Here is a 20253-nt window from a genome sequence, read left to right on the forward strand (position 1 = left end):
AGCCAAAAGCTACCTAAAACAGGCATCTTGAGAAGCACTGAGAGAAGCCAAAAGCTGCTTAGCAAATTCAACAAGCCTTCAGGATAAACATTTAGGAACAGAGACTTCCATCCGTTGAGCGATAGAACACGAAAGCCACTGCCCTAAGACAGATGAAGAGCCCCACTCACTTTTTATTCTCCCAGCATTTTTAACAGTCTATAAATACATTTTAACTTGGTGTTTTAAATTTGTAATTTTGCATTGCTGCTGTTTTTATCTGGTTGAGCTTTTATATTGTATTTTATATTATGGTTTTATACTGTTGTTTTATACTTTGAATGTTTTTAATTTTTGTGAACCGCCCAGAGAGCTCCGGCTATTGGGCGGTATAGAAATGTAATAAATAAATAAATAAATAAGCAAGCAAGGCCGCCCTGGTCCCTTCCTTCTGCACACTCCAGCCTCGCAGACAAAAGGGTGGCCTTTTATATCGTCTCCTGCTCCTTCCTCCCTCCCTGGAGGGGGAGAACTCCCTCCGTCCCACCTCTCGCAAGTCACTGGCTGAGGGGGATTGAGTGACAGCACAAGCTCAGCCAGCCAGCATTGGCCTCGGGTCCTGTCATGCGGACTCGCTGGATTCCTCCTCCACCTCTTCTTCCGTGATACCTGTCACGTGAGCGCTCTGATCAGCTGAGCTTGTCGGCCTGGCTCCTCCCCTCCTCTGTCCCTCAGCAAGCGAAGGCTCCGTCCACCCTCCGCCCCCAGCCCGGCGCCCAGCGGTACGTAGGGCTATTTGACTGGCTTTCGGAGGGGGGGGTGGGGAGGCGGTTGCTGCTCACTCGCTTACCGGGTAGGCGACGGCTGAGGGCGAGGCGCTGTAGTCGGAAAAGCCCGGCTCTCGCACCGCTGTGAGCGAGCCGAGCGGTCGCGGCTGCTGGGGGTGTTCGTGTGTTGTTCTTAAATTCAGTTTATTGGGAGAAAACGCGCGGCTGTTGTCGCCCCCCCCCCAAAGTAAGCACCTGAGTGACCAAACCCCGCTCCCCTGAAAACCTTCGGCGGATGGGACGCGCGAAGGGGGGCTTGGCCAGAGGCTCCCTGGCTGGGGCCTGGCCCCATCTTCGGTACCGCCCTGGAGATAACTAGCTGAAGTCGTCATAATTCATAATTAAGCCTGGTGAAATGGGGTTAAACCTGTAAACCCCGACCTGGTGGCTTCCAGGTGCTTTGTACTACAGCTCCCATCAACCTGGACCAGCAGTCAGGAATGATGGTGGGTGTAGTCCAAAAACATCTGGAGGCCGCTAGGTAAGTAAATGTTACTTTATCATCCTTGTACTCCAGCCTTTCAATGTTTTGTTTGTTTCAGTGTAATCATGTCGTGGAATAATGGTCCTCTTAATTGGTTTCTTCTGTTTTGCCATTTCCAAGTCCAGCCTGTGTCCATTCATTTTTATCCTGTCTAAACCACAGATGGGCAATGTTGCCAGATTATGTTATGGTTTCTGGTCCGCAGAGTTATTTGGTCACCTAGTTCCTTTCAGGTGTAGTTGACGTTTCACCTAATAACCCTGATATTACTATTGTCCTAAAAATAGTTCCATTGGAGTTGGTGAGACTATAGAATAAATTGGCCTTTAATTCTCAGTTCCCATAATGGCAGTGGGTGAAAAATGTCAGACCGGCATCACAAGAATTTGGGCATTCACCTACAGGCCAACTCTATGGAGATGGTAGTTCAGAGACCTTATCAGCTGTTAGACTGGCAGTGATCCTGCACACTCCCAAGGGTCTCATATAGGTACTAACTTGAAAGATCACAGTTTCACATTTGTGTTCTTTAGGAACTCTCAGCATTTAAAAGTTAAATGCGCCTTGGCAAGCTATGTTTGCTGAACGACACATTTGTTAAAAAAGGGAGCATTTTCAATTGAGCACTTTCAGTTTTTATTGTAACTGGTGCTGTGTAATATTTTATGCATTATATCTTTTTACTGATCCATGCCGCAGAATATTGGAATCTTTGATAACAAAGGAACGGATTATGTCTCATGCACGCAAACCCCCTCTTGTGACGGGCATTTCTCCCAATGAAGGCATTTCATGGACAAAGGTCACCATTCGAGGAGAGAACTTGGGAACGGGTCCAACAGATCTCATAGGTAAGTCAAGAAAGCTGTTTAAGTGTTGGTGGCAGTAGTATGTGTCCAGCAGAAGTTACTCAGGCCAATTTCAGTAATTCTGGGGTATTAGGAAAATATTTGGTGGACAGTATAATTTTTTTTTCCTCAACAAGAAATGACATGGAATTGATTGGACAATATGTAGATTATAAACAAATCAGCCATTTAAATATTAGGGAAATGAAAGATTAGATTTGAACTTTCCAAGACCTAGATTGATGAAAACTAAAGCTATGACTTTTGAGTTTAGTTCTGCAGATGCTGCTCTGTGAGCATGGACAAGACACAGGAGCTGAAAAGAGCCGTGTGAAAGGTGGGGGGAGTTAATCTCTCCCCCCCCCCACCACCACCTTTCTGGAGTAGCTGGAGAGTCGGGGAAGTGTTGAAAACGTGGAAGACACTGAGGAGTGGCAGTTAAACACTTAAAAGCAAGCTGATTACATTGGGAAGAGGGAGATATCCCCCCCTACACACACACACACCTTGGTGCACTTATACCTTTGGCTTTTCCCTCCCATTTTCAGTACTGAATTGCGCTACTGCATCCTTCCTTTCTGTTGTTTCTCCCCATTTCCTTCACAACCCTGAGCAAATTAGCTGATAGTCAACTTCATCTTGTCCTTTTTCTTGTATGTTACCTGCTCTACACTTATTGGATAGCCATAAAAGTACACACTGGCAAAAGACCAATAAAAATAATCAAAAGAGTGTTGGTTATCGGGTGGTATAGAAATTTAATAAATAAATAAACTTTATGTATTAAAGTTTAATAAATAAACCTCCAACTGCATATTTATTTATTTATTTCATTTTTTGACGCACTGAAAATGTTTTTAAAAGCTGGGAAACAAAAAGGGGTAGCAATTTGAGGCGAAGCAAGACAGATTTTGCTGTAGAGTCCTGTGGGTTATGTGGCAGAACCAGCTGGAGGACTAAAGGGGAAGGAGTAGAAGAAAAAGTCTTGGCAACCCTGATCAACAATTCATGGTTTGTTGACTGTACAGTGGGTTGTTCCACGAACAACCAGCCCACCATGGCTTATTCGCAGGGTGGCTTAGTGTGATGTGCAAACCCACCCATAGTCATACTTACAGTTCACCCACTGAAACTTAAGTCCCATTGATTTCAATAAGTTTACTCTAAATATGGCTAAATCTGGATCCAATCCAATATTTGCCAGATGTCTGTCAGCAAACACGTATTACAGGAGGACTGGTCTTTACAGTAGGAAGCTCTTGCTCCAAAAAGCCAGAAGATCAAACATTTTCTTGAAGCTGTACCATATGGCAGGAGCCCATTTTTTATGCCTTCCTTCATCTAGTGACTTTTCATAGTGTGGGGTTTATAAGTTCACCAAGCAAATCTACACTCTAATACTTTTTGATTGCTCTTTATGAAAGTCTGTAGCTAAATTTTTGAGGGTTATGAGTAGTTCATCTAAGAAGATTTCAGGTTTTGGCTTTATTAATAACAGTGTTTTTCCAACTTTTTGAACCTGGGTGCCGCTACCTGTCTGAAATTACTCTACTTTGTGGCCCAGTACTGCCAGCACCAATAATACGTCCCACATGTATGGAGTCCCTTATGTGTGCAGCCTGTTCCTGCATGTAAGGATCTATGCAACAATCCAACAGTAGGCATTACGTCAGAGCATCTCTGCTCCCCTCCAAAGGCCATACCAGGGAAATTTATCATTAGAGCAAAGCAGCAACTCTTCCTGAGCTTTCTTTTTCCCCAAATCAGGTTGAGATGATGGGTGAGTGGGAATATGGTAGAAGTTCTCTTCCAGGGGAATTGAATCAATCCCTTCAGGTATCCCATGTGTCCCAAGGGACGCCTGGTCCACAATTTGAGAATCACTACAATACCATGTTACTGGTGCTCGCTGAGTTCCATTTTACAGCCTTTTGCAAACCTTTTTTGTATCTGTAACCTCATATTCACCCAGTACTCAAAGCTGCCTACTTCAGTATTGCCTACTAATGTTTATATATTTAGAACACTACTTTAAAAATTCTTTCAAGCTGCTTTTGTAAAGTGAATTTCATAAAAGTATGTTAACACCAAAAGCGCTTCAGGTACTTATGAAATGTTGGAATAAGGAATATTACTCACCATGAAGCGCTTTCTCTGTTTTTGCCTAACTTTCTAATAGGCTTGACCATTTGTGGACACAACTGTCTTCTAACTGCTGAATGGATGTCTGCCAGCAAAATTGTGTGTCGCGTAGGTCAAGCTAAGAATGACAAAGGAGACATTATTGTCACAACAAGGTCGGGAGGCAAAGGGACTTCAACGGTTTCTTTCAAACTCCTGAAACCTGAAAAAATAGGTATGTTAGCCTCATCCATTTACATCTATACTTGTAAATAGTTTTCCTAAGTAATTAAAATGTTATTAATTTTTTTAAAAGGGAAGTCTTAATGGGATCTGGGTATGTCGCTTATTTATCAAATTCTATTAACAAATGAAGCCACCTTTATATAGAGTTGGACCTCTGGTCCATCTAGCCCAGTTCTGTCTACTGTGACTGGCAGCAGCATTCCAGGTTGTCTAGGCTTAGGTATTTCTTAGGCTTGCTACTTGAAGCCCTCTAAGTAGAGATGTTGGAATTGTACCTGCCATTATGCAGAGATTGTGTTTTGCCATTGAGCTAGGGGCTTTCCTGAAATTCAAAATATTTAATATTTCCTTAGTTGTTGATCAGGTTTTAAATTACAATAGCCTCATATTGCACCTGAATTCCACAGGAAGTAGGTTAGGGGTGGGAAACTCCAGATCTTGGACTGCAACCCCCATCAACCCTACCCTGCATCTTCAGTGGTGTGGTATGATGGAAGTTGCAGCCCAGCAACATCTGGAGAGTCAGATGTTCCCCATCCCACACCTGGAGTAGGTTGTATTAAATTCAGTAGACATTCCATTGAGGTCCAAATAATCCTGCTTTGATCACACAAGGTATTTTAGCACCTGATAGCATAAGAGATACTCAAGTATGCTTTATACTATCTGCGCACATGTATGCATTTTAATGCTAGAGAATGTAGAGGAGAAATTAAATGCATGCTTTTGCCAGTGGAGGTTTTACATTTACATTATGGATGCCGGAAAACATTAAACAACAACAACAGTGTTCGTGTGACATGTGGAAGAGAGCTTTAGTCCAAACAAACTCTTTTGAATAACCGTACTGCTTTGCTACTCTTTTGGTGGCATTGTTAGACCAGAAGATGACAATAAAAGCAGTGTGGGAGTTGGTTTCCAGGTTGCTTTTGTTCTACTTTCCCCCAAACAATTATACTTGTTGAATTAAGTCAAAGAAGCCCTATAAGGCAGAATCTCATGAGGCTGGACAGAGCTTATTGTTTTAAGGATATGCATTTTGTTTTCTCTAGGTATCTTGGATCAGTCTGCTGTCTGGGTTGATGAAATAAACTATTATGACATGCGCACTGACAGAAATAAAGGGATGCCTCCTTTGTCTCTTCGTCCCGCTAATCCTCTTGGTATTGAGATAGACAAGTGAGTACCAAATAGTATTGATACACATTCTTAGCAGCCTTCCCTGTATGGATTCCAGAAGGTTTCAAAGTTTGAGATTTGAGGAAAGCAGCTATAGAGTCAAACAGACAGAGAATTTGACTTGGTCATAGAAAGCTAGTGTTTCTTTCTCAACCCTGTGATGCCTTTACTGGATAAGTTTCACGTCTTCAGTTTCCTTATAAGTAGAATAATGATATTTCCCTGAGATGTTATGAGAATAAAGCCCTTTTCGCACATTACACTCTTTAAGTGTAAACCTAGAATGCTTCCAGGGAAGCTCTTGCTGTACAACCAGACTGCCTCATTCACGGAATTTTAATGGGGAGCCAGTTGACAATGTCTTCATCTTGCAACCTTCCTGTTTTTTCCCTCACTGTTTCTTGTGTCAATTTTCTTACCAGGAAAAAATACGTTAAGGGAAAAAAAGGTTTGTAAACAGGGATTAGATCACCATTTTCCACTTTGGTTGTAATGTAGAGGTGCAGGACCTCAGGCCTAGGGGCCAAATCTGGCTCTCTGAGATTTCCCATTCTAAAACACTGAAATGCCTCTCATAAGGCTTATGCTAAAATGTGCTGGTATTTTTGGCCCCAACCTTTTTGCCTTTGAATGTGCCTCTCCCCCCCCCCCCCCCGAGAGTCTCTTTGAAATGGAATTTGGCCCTTGGGCTGAAAGAGGTTCTGCACGCCTGTTTAATGGGTAACTGTGAGATAAACAAGCCATGATATCAGCACTGAAGAGGGGATGGTCAAGGAGGCAGTGCATGGTCACGTGGTTCACTCTGTAGCTGATAAACCATAGTTTATTGGTGCAAGATCATTGCATCGGAACTGGGCTCAGGGTCATTTCATGGTTTGTATAATGAGTGAAATGCCCCCAAAACAAGGATGATAAAGCACTTACCCTGTAAGTCCTAGAAAATTTCAGTCTTGGCATACCAGCTATGCAAGCCAGCAATTTTGCTTGATGCCTGCTCTCTGGGAGGTTCTTTGCTTTGTATGTATTGCTTTGTGCTTTAGTTTTATTGCATATTATATTCATTTTATATTTCTGTATTGTGTGTGTTAGGTTGCTTCAAGACAGCTTTTTGCGGTGGGGAATTGATGCATAAATTTTAATAATAATAGTTTAACACTTTTGCCCAGATGACCAGTTAAAACTCCATACAATGGGAATACTTTTAATAGCTGTGGGATATTAAAGGATTAGGTTGTAAATGAGATTAGCGGTTCAAACTGCTAGTTGGTTTGAGTTTGTGAGTGTGTTTAGATTGGGGTCTGTAGTAGCAGTTGTAGGGTAAAAGATTTATTTATCATTTATTTCACTTTTTATTGAAATGCTAGTGATTCCCCCCCCCCCCCCGACCACAAATCCTATTTCTCTATGGAAATACTACAAACCTTATGCAAAGTTCCAATATGGGCATTTCAATAAATAACAGTTGATATGTCATTACCTTAGGACTTACTGTGATATCAAATATGTTTCTGAGTGCGGATCACTGCAATGTTACAACTACTATATAACATTAGCATTGCTGACAGGTCATGAAGATAATTAGAGTGGAATGCAAAGTAATCATTGAGTTTTAAACACTGTATATTGACGGGCAAATCTGTATTTTCTTCTTTTTAGTAAAATAGTGGAATACAACCTTATGTACAGTAATACTCTTGTCGGTATAGTATATCACACACCTCTGCCCCCAAGTGTATCCTGAAATTCCAGCTGTAACATAGCTGGGGCATGTGGGTTGCTGTGCCATAGTAGTGCCGTACCTTTATACATGTAGAGAAGTTAAAAATATGGCACAAATGTAATTTATCCCCACTGTAAAATCTGCTGAATGCTTATGATGTTCATACAATGAAACACAAGCTCAGTCATGGCATTCTGTCAACATTGTAAACTAACACATTGGACGAGTGTTTTTTGGTTGAGATGCTATTTTACAGATATTTGAGTTCCAATAATCAAACCATGGACAACTTGCAACCCATCAAGCCCACTATGCATGTGCTTAGCTGCCATGTACTTGACAAAATACCTTTTTCAGTTTTTTGGTTCTACTCTTGCAGCAATAACAAGAGGGTTTGTTAAGTAGGTCACCATCCATTAACTGATGGGCTGTGTTTGGCTTTAGTGCATATCTGCAATAACTCGCTGTTGAAAATTAATAATATAAGATGGACATAGGGCATAATTAAGTTAAAATGGGGAAAGTGTATTTTCTTTCTGTTTTGTCTGCCAGAGGTAATGAAGTTAGAACTGCCCTGTTTGTAATGTGTATAACTAGAATACAAACACAAATACATGAATAAGAAAACAAATAAATAAATAGAATATATAAATTATCTATACCTACATAAAGTACTGCTGCGTTTACCTATTAAACTTACACTCAGAATTTGTTAAGATTGTAGAATTAAGATCTCCCAAAAGGCATGTTAGCTTGTTTCTTTGGGGAGGAGGTTTAAGTATGTTATTCCCATACACATGCTGAAAATCATGAGCAGTGCCAATATAGCTCTGGACGTATTAAGTTTAAGTAGCAAAATTTATTTGATGGCCTTAAGAAATCAAATATTTGATTTTCTTATTTGTATGAAGATACTTCATGCCTGCTTGGTTTGTGAGATGATTTTTGCAATGAAGTAGTCAGTGTGGAAACCACTTCCCATTTGAGATGAGTCTGCTTTCAAATATTTTATTGCAAATATGATTATTTTATAGTTGTAAATATATTCATTATTCACTTATTCGTGTGAAAAACCCTTTGAGATCTGGGAGATTACAGTAATATAAAAGGTTGTTTAATTTTCCAATTCTGTCAGTCCTGCATTTAGTTTTGCATATTTAAGCCACTGAGTTTTGCATATTTAAGCTTGCAGTCACATGGTGCAATCTAATGGACTAGTTGTCAGTCAGAAATTGTGTCTAAGGCCCACTGAAATGAATGGAAGTTGGCTATCAGACAATAACTGAGACAGATCAGACCTATCAGGAGAATGCTTCTAACTTCTGTTGTTGTTTTTATTTGAGTGTGTTGTATTTTGGTATATGGGTGAAAGTCGGGAGCAACACTGGAAAAGCCAAACCAGGTGTATAGAGCATATGGAAGTTCGTGTGTGTGTGTGTGTGAGTAAAAGTCTATAGATGTTTATGCAGACTTTGGAAAATTATTTGAAGTAATTAAACAAAAGGATAATGAAAGAAAAATGTACAGACATTCTTACTATAGGCTCTTTATCAAATAACCGTGCCCTGTAGGGGAATAAAAAGCAGGGTTCCAGACAAACCCAGCCAAAGAAACTTGCCTGTGCCTTTTAAGGATGTAAGTATACAAGATCGGGCAACATAGTATTTATGGACAACATGCAATTGCAATGCTACAATACCAGTTAAAAATAACAGTGACAATAGAACGGTTATAAACGGAATGTAGAGTTCCAGCTAATTATAGTAACAATAGTTGTTATATATGGTATGTACAATCTCAAACAGGTTTGGTTATTTTCCATAATCAACCCAGATGTATTGCTGTGTTTTTACCACTGTGGCAATGAAGAACCAATTCCAGCAGGAAGGCAGTTCTTTCATGGTGATCAAGACTTAAATCCTAAGATAAGTTAACTTAAGGAAATGCACAGTACGAAAGTTTCATACATCAAACTCCCCGCTACTCCTGCAGCCGCCCCTGCAGGCGTGTGTATGTGTGTGTTCTCTTTAACGTGCAATGGGGCATATGGGGCTGCTAGGGAAAGGGATAATCACCCCAAATCAGCCTTGGATCATAATATAAATTAACTTTTCATGGAAGAAAAGTTCCCCATTATCTTGTTTCCCCCACTCCCCACCAGCCTCCCACAAAACCTGCTTCAGAGGAATTAATTGGCTCAGATTTCAAACCTGACAAATTAGGATCTTGCCTTTGAAAATTCAGACTACAACAAACTAGTTTGTTTTAAGGTGCCATGGAACTCGGTCTTATTGCTGGACTGTTGCAATTATTCTGTTGATAAAACTGGATTAATTGTAGCTTTTCCATCTTTTGCTCCTCTGGCATCAATATGCATTTTTTTTAAAAAAAATGTGGAGGTAATTATCAACACTAAATGTGTTTCAGCTGGCTAGGAATAGTCTTTCTGTGCTTCGTGCGCACTTACTGTGTCATTACTGGGAATATTTTGAAAGTCACTACTACAAAGGTGAAATATTTTCAGTAGCGCTATGTGTCTTCAGATGAGTAACTTGGTTTCTGCCTTCAAGGCCTACCTTGCTGATCATACACTGCCACCTACTGGAATATATGAATCCTCTTTTTGGATGCTGACTTGTTTTAGCAGAGGTGGCCTGTCTTTGGTTTCTATGTAAACAGAAAGGGGCTTTTGTTGTTAAACACCTCGGCTGGATCATCGCAGGTTTCAGTTAAATATTTTAATTTTCCATGTCAGAAGGCAGACTATCACCAGTTCATGTGATCTGCATATATAGGCATGATGACATCCCAAATACTTTGAAGTCCCAGTGATTTCAATAGGAGAGGTGTTATATGATTAACTTTAGTCAGGTTTTTGCCCTGTATTTGTTGACTATAATCTTGGTCAGCAGTTTAAGGCACCTGCCTTCTTTCCCCATTGTTTCCCACTGTGTCACTCAGATGCATTGGTTATGTGCTTTTCTGCCATATCAGTATTATATTTAGGCGATGGACAGATTCACCATTAGTTTCCAGTTAGCTTGTTCCAGAGAGCATCCTTGTCCTCTGTCCTACTGTTGGAGAAAGTCCCTCTTAACACCTTTGCGCCTGTCCTGTTTAGTCTGCTCTAGCGTCCTTTAGCTGGTCTCCTGCATGCATGAGTAACAGAATACAGCTGGTACAAGCGTTTGCTCCTAGGAGTCTGGCTGATACCAGACAGGGGGAATGTGTATGGTAACGTGGTTTGTTTATGGTCGTTGCCATTCAGTCTTTATTTACTTAAAATGGCTCTTCTTGACCTATAAAATCCTCTGGAATCTAGTTCATGTTACTTTTCACTGACAGTATCCAGTAGAACTGCCTTGTTTGAGTTTTAAATAGATTTTACAGAGTCGTGTACGCAAAAATCACTACATCTGGATTTTTGATAACTATTTAAAAGCTATATTTACGAACCACACATTTACATTTCTTTTTAAACGAAAATCAAGTAAACCCATCAAATTTCATCCATATAACTAAGTCCTTCTAAGGGAGCTGATACTATTGACCCATTTCTCTGGAAGCACTTCCTTGAGCTCAGTATTCTCTCACCTAGTTTCTAAGGTAGGGCAGTGCTGACATGTTGCACAGGAACTGCTTGATGGTATTCATGCTTTGGCCAGGGTTGGAGATAGGTGAATTTCCCAGGCCTTAATTTGGAATGGGCTCACTTAAAACAATCTGACTGGGGCTTTGAATGGATCTGAATCAGCTCATATTTTTAAGCTTCACCCTATTCTGAGCTCTAGATCGCACTGTGCTCCCAATTATATTATCAGGAACAGGACAATCTCTGAGCCCCCACCTACCCAACCCCTTTGCAAGCCCTCTCCTAGAAGCTCCTTCCCATGTCTCCAAATCTAACTAGCAGTGCCATGAGAAAATTGTTGCTGACGCCTTTAGAATATGCATGAACAATGCCCTGAGCACCAGAAACCTAACAACTATAGTTTCCCAGGGCTTTGGAGTTCTTAGTGGTAACATAAAAGCCTTGAGAAACTCCATTTCCTAGGAGTCTTGGTGTTCATGGTGCTGCTGCAGGACCTAGTGAAAGCTGTGACAGCTGCCCATTGCTTCTGCTGCCACTAGATAGGTTTTGGCAGGAAAAGGAAGGGAGAAGCTGGGCTAACTGGGAGAGCTGATATAGGGGTTGGAATCACGCTAACAGTAAACTGAGCCTTCAGAGAGGCTTTGGACTCAACTCTATTAGCACAGAAATTCCAAAATGGGAAAGTTAATGATCTGAACTCTCAAATCTCAACTTTAGCATTATTGCTAATTTCAGTAAATGCATTCTGCAGCCATTGCTAGCAATATATTCTCTTCCTCCATTTCCTTTAGTGATTGCAGTCAATGGTAACGGTTGCTGTTGTTTATAACTGCATCAAACACTAGATGCTGTGCAATAATTCTGTTAAAAAGAGCAAACTCTGTCCTCAGGCTTGCAGTCTAAAAGGCCAAGATAGTTAGAAAAGCAGAAGGAATATGAAAGGAAGGGGAAGGAGAAGAAGAGGCAAAGAACCATGATTAAAGAATTGAGGTGAAATATTTTTAGTTGCTGTTTTTAAATGCTGACAAGGGGAATTCCAAATAAAATGGGCGGTAAGAAAGAAAGGACTGAGACTTGAAATAGAAGAATCCAGCCAAGGTTTAGACCAAAGCAGTGTATCAACAGAAATGATATTATAAGGCAAATGGAGATAACAGAAGATTTAAGAAGAAACCAAAGAGATTTAGAAATTGAAAAGTAACAAACTAGATTTAGCGACAGCTAGAGTCAGGGCAGGGAATGCAACAAAGGAGAAACATGAGCAAAACAGTGAGCAAAACAGAAATACAAACAAACAAGCTATGAAAAGATGAAACTGAGAAAGAGGCAAACCAGAATGAAGAGAATTGCAGCAGTGAAGAAAGGAAAGAGAAGGGGATATCCAGTAGAAATACTGGAAATGCTGTTTTTTGCAATATTGAAGTAATATTGAGGTTTTTCCAATAGTATTAATAAAAGAGAGAAGGGGGGTCAAAGAGGACTCTGTGGTTTTTTTAGGTAGAAAGAAGAATAGAAGTATTACCCAGAGTGAAAGAAACGGGGAAAGGTACAGGCACAAATGGACAGACCACTAGGTTTGTTTTAGGGGAGTTAAACTTAGGGTAGTGAGAAGATATCCAATATTTAAAAAGAAAAATAGAAATATTAGGAAGAGAAGATAGATCAGAAGAAGAAAAATAGACCTGGAGATCATTACCAAGTCATGATCATGGATGTGAAAAGAGCAGAATGAAGGGTCAAGAATAAGATGATAAAGATAGGAGAGTATAGAATAGTTGCCATAATGTCAAATAAAAGAATGGAAAATAGACCACGCAATTTAGCAAACAGGAATTCACTGGAAATTTGAGTTCAAAACAGATTCAGTGGAATTACAACAACAAAAGGCAGATTCAAAGAGTCTAAAAACATTAAGGAAGGGCAAGGAATTTAAAGTATTTTCAAAGTAAAGGAAGATGATTAGAAAAGGAAAGATCAAAAGAAGGGTTCTTCACTATAAGACAAAACAATAGCAGACAGAACAAGAAGGGTAGATATCAGAAAGGGGTGAGAGATTAAAAATATGCACTATGAAAATAATAATAATGGAGTAAGACTGACCAGAGGCCTGAGGAAAAAAGAAAGGGAGGCTCCGGGCAAGAGAGTAGCTGAAAAAATGAATGAAAAGGTGCTAATACTATGGCCATACTACCCTGAATGTGCCCGATCTCTTCTGATCTTGGAAGCTAATCAGGGTCAGGCCTGGTTAGCACTTGGATGGGAGACCTCCCTGGATACCAGGTGCTGTAGGTCTATAAATGTTAGCACCAGCACTTTAAATTGAACTTGGAAACAAATGGGAAACCAGTGTCATTGATGCAGAATCAGAGTGACATTTTCAGATCACTAAATTCTAGCCAGTATTCTAGCTGTTCCAATGTGTATTTTCAGAACTGTTTTTAAAGACAGACCCACATAATAAACATCACAGTAGTCTGTGTTGGACTTCAGCTCCCATTATCCCCAGCCAGCATGGACATGGAGGGTGCCAGGTAGGAGAAGTCAGGTCTAACTTGGATGTAACTATGGTATGCATGACGGATGCAAGTCTGTTTTCTCTAGAAAACTTTGCAGCTTGCAAACCAGCTAAAGTCAGTAAAGAACATTTCTAGCTACAGTCACCACTTAAATATCTGGGGAAAGTGAATGATCCAAGAACCCACCCATCCCAAACAATTAATTACTTAGTATTCACTAAGCAGTGACTTGCATGTGTGAGGTACCCATTATAAATTAATCACTAAAAGCTTCTTTCTATATAATACCTCGCAGTATCACCTCAATGTTTTTTATTTATTTTATTTTAGAAATTGTTCAACAGATATATTGAACAATCAGTTATACAATCAGTATAACAATCAATTATACAATAGTTATACAATCAGAGCTGTGTCCATATATGGCCAGTTGACACATAAATGCCATCACTTGATGATGGCAACATCAGTAGTTGACTTGCACATGTGAATGAGCGATGAAGAATGGAAATTACCATATTACCTCTGCCACAGTGGTGTTTTTTTAATTGGAGTCAGTTCAAACAATCAGCTGCAAGTCATAAAGTATGGAGAAATCATGTGATGCAATGTGCATATAGGTGTATTTAGAAAGTCCTTTATGGGAAAATTTGCCAAAATTGTAGAGATTGCGTTGCCTCTCTACATACTTCTCTACTCTACATACAATGAAGCCAAGCAAAAGCATTTGATGCTACATTTTTCTTGCTGCAACATTTTTGTTTTGCTTTTATGATAAATTGAATACATAAGGGCTTTTGACAATTTCAGGGGTGTCAACGTGGTCTCCCTTTGATTACTAGGTGATGTTTGCCACCTAGTATTGTGACTCTCACCACTCAAATAAGACTGATACCCCAGGCTCACTATTGTTACTGTTACAGCGTGGCTATGGTGCTGGAGACAGTAAGCAAGTCTGTAGAAATTAATTTGGCAGTGGAATGTAATGAAAATATACCGTATTTCTTCGATTGTAAGACGCCATCGATTGTAAGACGCACACTAATTTCAGTACCACCAACAGAGAAAAAACCCTAAGACACGCCTGCGATTCTAAGACGCACCCCATTTTTAAAGATGTTTATATGGGGGGAAAAGTGTGTCTTAGACTTGAAGAAATACAGTAACACACTGTGAGTGGAGCCAACTCTCTCATATATTGTCATCCAGTCCATTTGGCAAGCTGCTCTATGCTTATCAAGCCACTTAGTAAAATAGAGCTCTGTTTATGGAAGTTGCCCTATGGTCCTCATCCTATTATTATCGTCTCAATTGATATCTCTTCAGGATGCTTTGTAAGTATTTGTATTTTCCATGATTACCTCCCGTATGCATAGGAATTGATACTAGGCACAGTAGTCAGCATCCTTTGAGCTTTCATTTTACAAAAGTGACTTTTAAGGAATCCTTCAAACACGACATGATGCACATATTTTGTACCCAAGCTCAAAATGCTGGGGCTGATTCTCATTTCATGAAGTGCTCATAGCCTGTTTTTGTAGCCTATCATAGCTAGTCTCTGGATCTGCAACAAAACAGGAGGATGGGAAAGGAAGGAAGGAAGGAAGGAGGGCATCCTTATTGCCAATAATGGCTGAGTATATAAATTATATATGACCTTTGCTCTTTGGTCTATTTGAGCCGGTGTAGTCCCATGGACTGTAAAGAAAAGAGCTAATAGTGTTTATGATTTCTTCTTGGCCAAACTCCACTATTAAGCTTTTATGTTGCATATCCAGAGTTAGATGCATTACAGGTGAGGCCCTCTTCAGTTGTTCTAAGGACATACAGTGAAGATGGGGATCAGGAACAATCATTCCATCTCCCTCCCCGGTCGTGTTCCCATTGCTCTCCATGTGTAAAGGGTGACTGTTTGCAGCAGAAAGCCACCTCTAACCATGGAGGCTCTTCCTAAGATTTGGAACCCTGATTTTCCAGGGTTCTAGATCACACGAAGGGTAGTCCTCAGAGACTACACATGCTTAGACTGGCAGGACAGGGCTTGTGCTTTCCAAGCTTCTGACAGCTGAGCCTCTCCTAAAAGATTTTACTTCTAGAGTGGGAAAGCAGTGCACTTTTGCATGAGTCACTGTTCTCAGAGTAGGTAATTTGGTTGTGTGTCTGTGCGGAGAAGGATTTAAATAGACCAGTCAAACTTGTTGCAATGCTAGAACATAACTAAGATATAGTGGACAGCCTCATCTGTGAGTCTATGGGCTCACTGGAGACTTTAATTCTTTACAGATTTATTTCTTGTGGCAGAGTAGCAATTAACGTGCAACACGCAATCAGCTCAATCCTATGTATATCTACTTAGAAGTATCCCCCATTGGGTTCAGTGAATCTTACTTCTAAGTAAGTGTATAGGATTGTAGCCATTTCTGGGTGTTGATAGCTTACAATCAGAGCTTTAAACCATTTCCTCAAACAATGCATTATTATTGATGCCAGTGATTTTGTTTTAAAATCTTCGTAACTCTTTTTTTCTGAATGCTTGAGAAGCAGTGCCATGGCTAATTATCCTGCTTAAATTCCACTGAAATCAACATGATGTTAGAAATCTAATTGTATGTAGGATTGCAATAGCTCTTATAGTCTGCAGTCTGTGTTGCCTTACACTTTTATGTTTTAATGACTGTGTGCTAACACCACTGGATTGCAATCAATATGTTTTGCGTATTTAAAAAGTTTATTATTATTTATTTCCAACAATTCATTTACTGCTAATGCCTCAGAGAAGAATTTCATTTCAAATTTTGTGTCTATTATATTTAGACTTTTTCTAAAGTGAACCGCCCAGAGAGCTTCGGCTATTGGGCGGTATAAAATGTAATAAATAAATAAATAAATAAATAAATAAAGTCTTTTTTGAACAGCTATATAACGCTGCGAGGCAGCACTATAAAGAATTAGAAGCATAAATGTTGCATTCTTGGGGGGAAATACAATCAATGTTCTCTCACATGCACATTTACCGCACATGTATTTTTCACGCACACCTTTCAGTTCACATTTCTACAGCTATTTTATCAATAGTGATCTGCCCCCTTCATTATTTGTTTCTGAATAAGAAATGGCAGAATAAAACTGAATCTTGCCATTTCTGTCAGTTAACCCAGCACCTGCACTCCTCTTTCTTCAGTTGCCTCTTGGCTTGTTTCTTTTTCCCTCTTCTCTCCCCAGCATGGATTCTAAACCTGTGTTGTATATCTTCAGTATAATAAGATTAGATCCCCCACAAAAAATATGCATTATTACTCCTTCCCAATTTCAAGGGTTATTGATTAGGTGGATCAGACCTGTATGCGTTGCCTCTACCCACATAGGTTCATCTTTTAAAGCGTTAAATCCAATGCTTTGGGTAGGGCAACCAAACATGTTTTCAGTTCTCCATTATACGTATGTAGGCTTTAAACAGAGCCACTTCTGCAAAGGATTCTGCAAATGAATCATACAACTAAATAGGGTATTTAATTGATCAATCTATCCTAAGACTGTTCTTTTCCATTATTCCATTGCTGAACCGTTATAACACAGAAGCTTAAAGTCGTATCATCTTATTTATTTATTTACAACGTTTGTGTACCACTCCACATCTAAAACAGATTCTGGAGTAGTGAACACGAGAGGTAAATCAGTAAAAAGATAAGAAAAATTAATGCACCATGTTAAAATTATTCTTTTTTAAAAAAGGAAACAATGCCAAGAAAAACCATGGCTGGTCAGTTAAGGAATGCTTCCTTGAATATAGCTGTTTTCAGGAAGTGTTGGGAAAAAAGAGCGTTGGTGCTTGACTGAACAACAGGGGCAGGGTGTTCCGTAGGAAGGGGGGGTACTACACTGAAGGCTCTTCTCCAGATGGGCCATAGGTCTATATGGAACCACCAGGAGCATGCCCTATGATGACCTCAATTACCAGGCAGGTTGGTAAGGGATAAGGCGCTCTCTGTTTCCTGGTCTCAAGTTGTTTAGAGCTTTGTATACTAGTACCAAAATGTTAAACTTGGCCCGGTAACAAATAGTCACCCAATGCAGTGTTCTCAGCAAAGGAACTGAACACTGAAAAGAGGTAGCTCCCAATAACAGCCAAGCTGCTGTGTTCTGTACTAGCTCCAGCTTCTGGAGCAGTGGGAAGGGCAGCCCCACATAGATCGCATTGCAGTAACTAGTCTTAATATTTCTGTAATACTGTTAGCGTAAAATATGCTTGCAGACATTAGTGCATTTCCTTTTGTAGTGGAGATTAGTGAACGGACCTGACTTTGCATTGATTGGAATTGCCTTTAGGTTGATACAGAGAAGCTTTCAAGCAAACTTACATAGCTAGTATGGTTAGACGCATTGTGCCTGTCCCACTTGAGTGAAGGCGTGCTTGCTGTCACTCGTAGGCATGGCCCCTGTCATGGTCCATCCTTATAGCTCCCTGAGGTAGTGTCTGTCCACTCCATCCCCCTTAGATGGAACTGCCCCACCGTAGCGCAGAGGGGGCAAGTCTACTAATCTTCCCTGGCTTCAAACTGTGCTTTCTCTTTTTTCATACTTTAACAAAAAAAATCAATTTGGGGTACTTTTTTTTTTAAAAAAAAAAAGTTGCATGGTTAAAATATGCTTGTTGCAGTGCTGAATCATGATGTGAAGTTTGGTTGAAATCCATCAAATTGCATTGAAGTAGCATATCTTTAAAAAGTTTGATTTGTCATGTGTTTGGTTCAAGCTGGCTGTCAAAATTTTCATTATACCTAAAAACCATCCCAGATAGAGATAGAATAAATCCTAAAAGTTTCATAACAATCAGATTAATTGTTTTCAAGTTTATTGAGGACATACAAACACTTCCTTTTATTTATATACATAAGCCATTAATGTTCCTATATGATAAATAAGACGAAAATAGACTTGCCATGGGGATATAAGGGTAGCATAAGCCGAATTCATACGTTACTTTTAGAGCATGGGATCTACTTCTACACAATCCTACACAGCATTGGTAATATCTGTAAACAAAACTCATAGAGGTTAGGCCACTGGTGCAGTTACTTCCTGTGCCTCAGTGGTAATATATGAATTGGGTCTAAAGACAGGATGCAAGGGAAGCTATAGTGTTCTTTTAAGCAAAGATCATTCATTGGGGGGGGGTATTTTATCTCAAAGGTGTCTTATAGAATGGATTGCTCTGACTTACAGCAAGAATAACTAGAGTACTTAAGAAAGAAGTAAAGGTATTTTGTTGCCCTGCTCCATCTAGTAATATTTTGTATTATATTTACATTTTTAGGATTGTTTTAATTCTAAATTGTAAGCCACACTGGAACTTCTGAAACTGCAAAGTGGAGTTCGGTATTGATAGAAGAATGTGTTTAATTTATGGAATGCACTGCCACGATATGCTCTGGTGGCAATTAGCTGAGCTTGCTTTAGAAAACAGATTAGACCTATAATTGAGGGAAGATTATCAACAATTATCAGTCATGATAACCAAATGCTCCATTTAGAGAGCCACTGTAGCTCTGAATACTGGATGGTAGGACAAAAATGGAGGCAGGCTTATCATTTTCATGTTCTATTTGTGAGTATTTGGAGGCATCTAGTTTTCTGCTCTTGGAAACCAAATGCTAGGCTAGATGGACTTTGGCTTGCTCCAAGAAAGCAATTACTTTCTTAAATTCTATAGTGATCCTGTTCATCCTTAGAACTGAAGGGGGCTTTATGCTGCTGATTCTGTGTTGGAGAAATCAAGAAAAGTTACCTATTAGTTCATTAATGGATATTTATTCTCCTAGGTTTTAATTGTGTACATGTGCAGTTAAAACCAGTGATACTTGTGCATGCTTAATTTGTGTGTGGGATTACAGCCTTAATATTTGGCATTTTCATCTGAAGGACAGACTGCTTTGTGTGCGTGTCCATGCATAAGAGTGTTTCTTTTATTTCAATAAATGCTTCTTATTTATACTTTCAGAGGAAAGTTTCCACAGAAGGAGTTGGAAACACTATTTCCTGGGATGAGTGCTGATTTCACCAGTGAAAACTTTTCTGCTGCCTGGTACTTGATAGAGAACCATTCAACAACAAGGTTAGTGTGAAGTTTGTCTTAATGCTTTATTATTAGTATTGGTGGCTATTAGTGGCTGCAGGACACTAGCTCATAAGTATTTGTGTCTGTGCAATGGCATGGTTGTAGATTGCACCCTAACTCTGAGACTATAATGGTTTGTTTTTAGATTTGTAGCCAGTTCATGTGCCTCATATTTTATCTCTGAGCTGGTCTGGTAGAAATGGCACTGAAAAGTATACCAATTCCTGTTATCCATTTTTGCTTTGACCAATAGACTTATTGTGTATTTCCTTACAGGAGTATGTTTGTTTTTTACTTATCTGGTTTATGTTGGTGTACATGGATTAATATACACCATAAATTAATCTTAATTTATGGTTTTATCCCATTTTAGTCCTACTTAGAGTAGACCCATTGAAATGAATGGGTTTTACGTTAGACCAACATTGGATACAGCCCTATGAGCTGAATCCAGATTTCGTTGAATTTCAGTTCCATTGCTATCAGTGGGACTTGTGTTAAATCATGATTAACTTCTCCCATTGGTTTCATTGGAAACCAACTTAAATTCAGCTAACTTAACTTGGATCCAACCTTATGCTCACAACTGATTTTCATGTTCATAATATTGACTGTCATGTGAATTT

At 39.6% G+C, this 20253-nt stretch overlaps 1 protein-coding gene and 1 pseudogene across 1 annotated transcript in view; both read left to right on the forward strand.

The window, feature by feature from the left end:
* The first annotated feature begins 706 nt into the window (after positions 1–706).
* Positions 707–20253, forward strand: part of EXOC2 (exocyst complex component 2) — a 98705-nt gene continuing 79158 nt past the window's right edge. Inside the window, exons 1-5 of the mRNA XM_063130304.1 lie at positions 707–761; positions 1990–2141; positions 4318–4494; positions 5558–5684; positions 19511–19624. Of these exons, the coding sequence (XP_062986374.1) occupies positions 2024–2141; positions 4318–4494; positions 5558–5684; positions 19511–19624 (536 nt within the window). The 5' untranslated portion in view covers positions 707–761; positions 1990–2023. The remainder of the gene's footprint in view (positions 762–1989; positions 2142–4317; positions 4495–5557; positions 5685–19510; positions 19625–20253) is intronic.
* Positions 13171–13288, forward strand: LOC134402030 (5S ribosomal RNA; annotated as a pseudogene).

Source organism: Elgaria multicarinata, chromosome 7, assembly GCF_023053635.1.
Source record: "Elgaria multicarinata webbii isolate HBS135686 ecotype San Diego chromosome 7, rElgMul1.1.pri, whole genome shotgun sequence".
In the NCBI taxonomy this organism is placed as follows: Eukaryota; Metazoa; Chordata; class Lepidosauria; order Squamata; family Anguidae; genus Elgaria; species Elgaria multicarinata.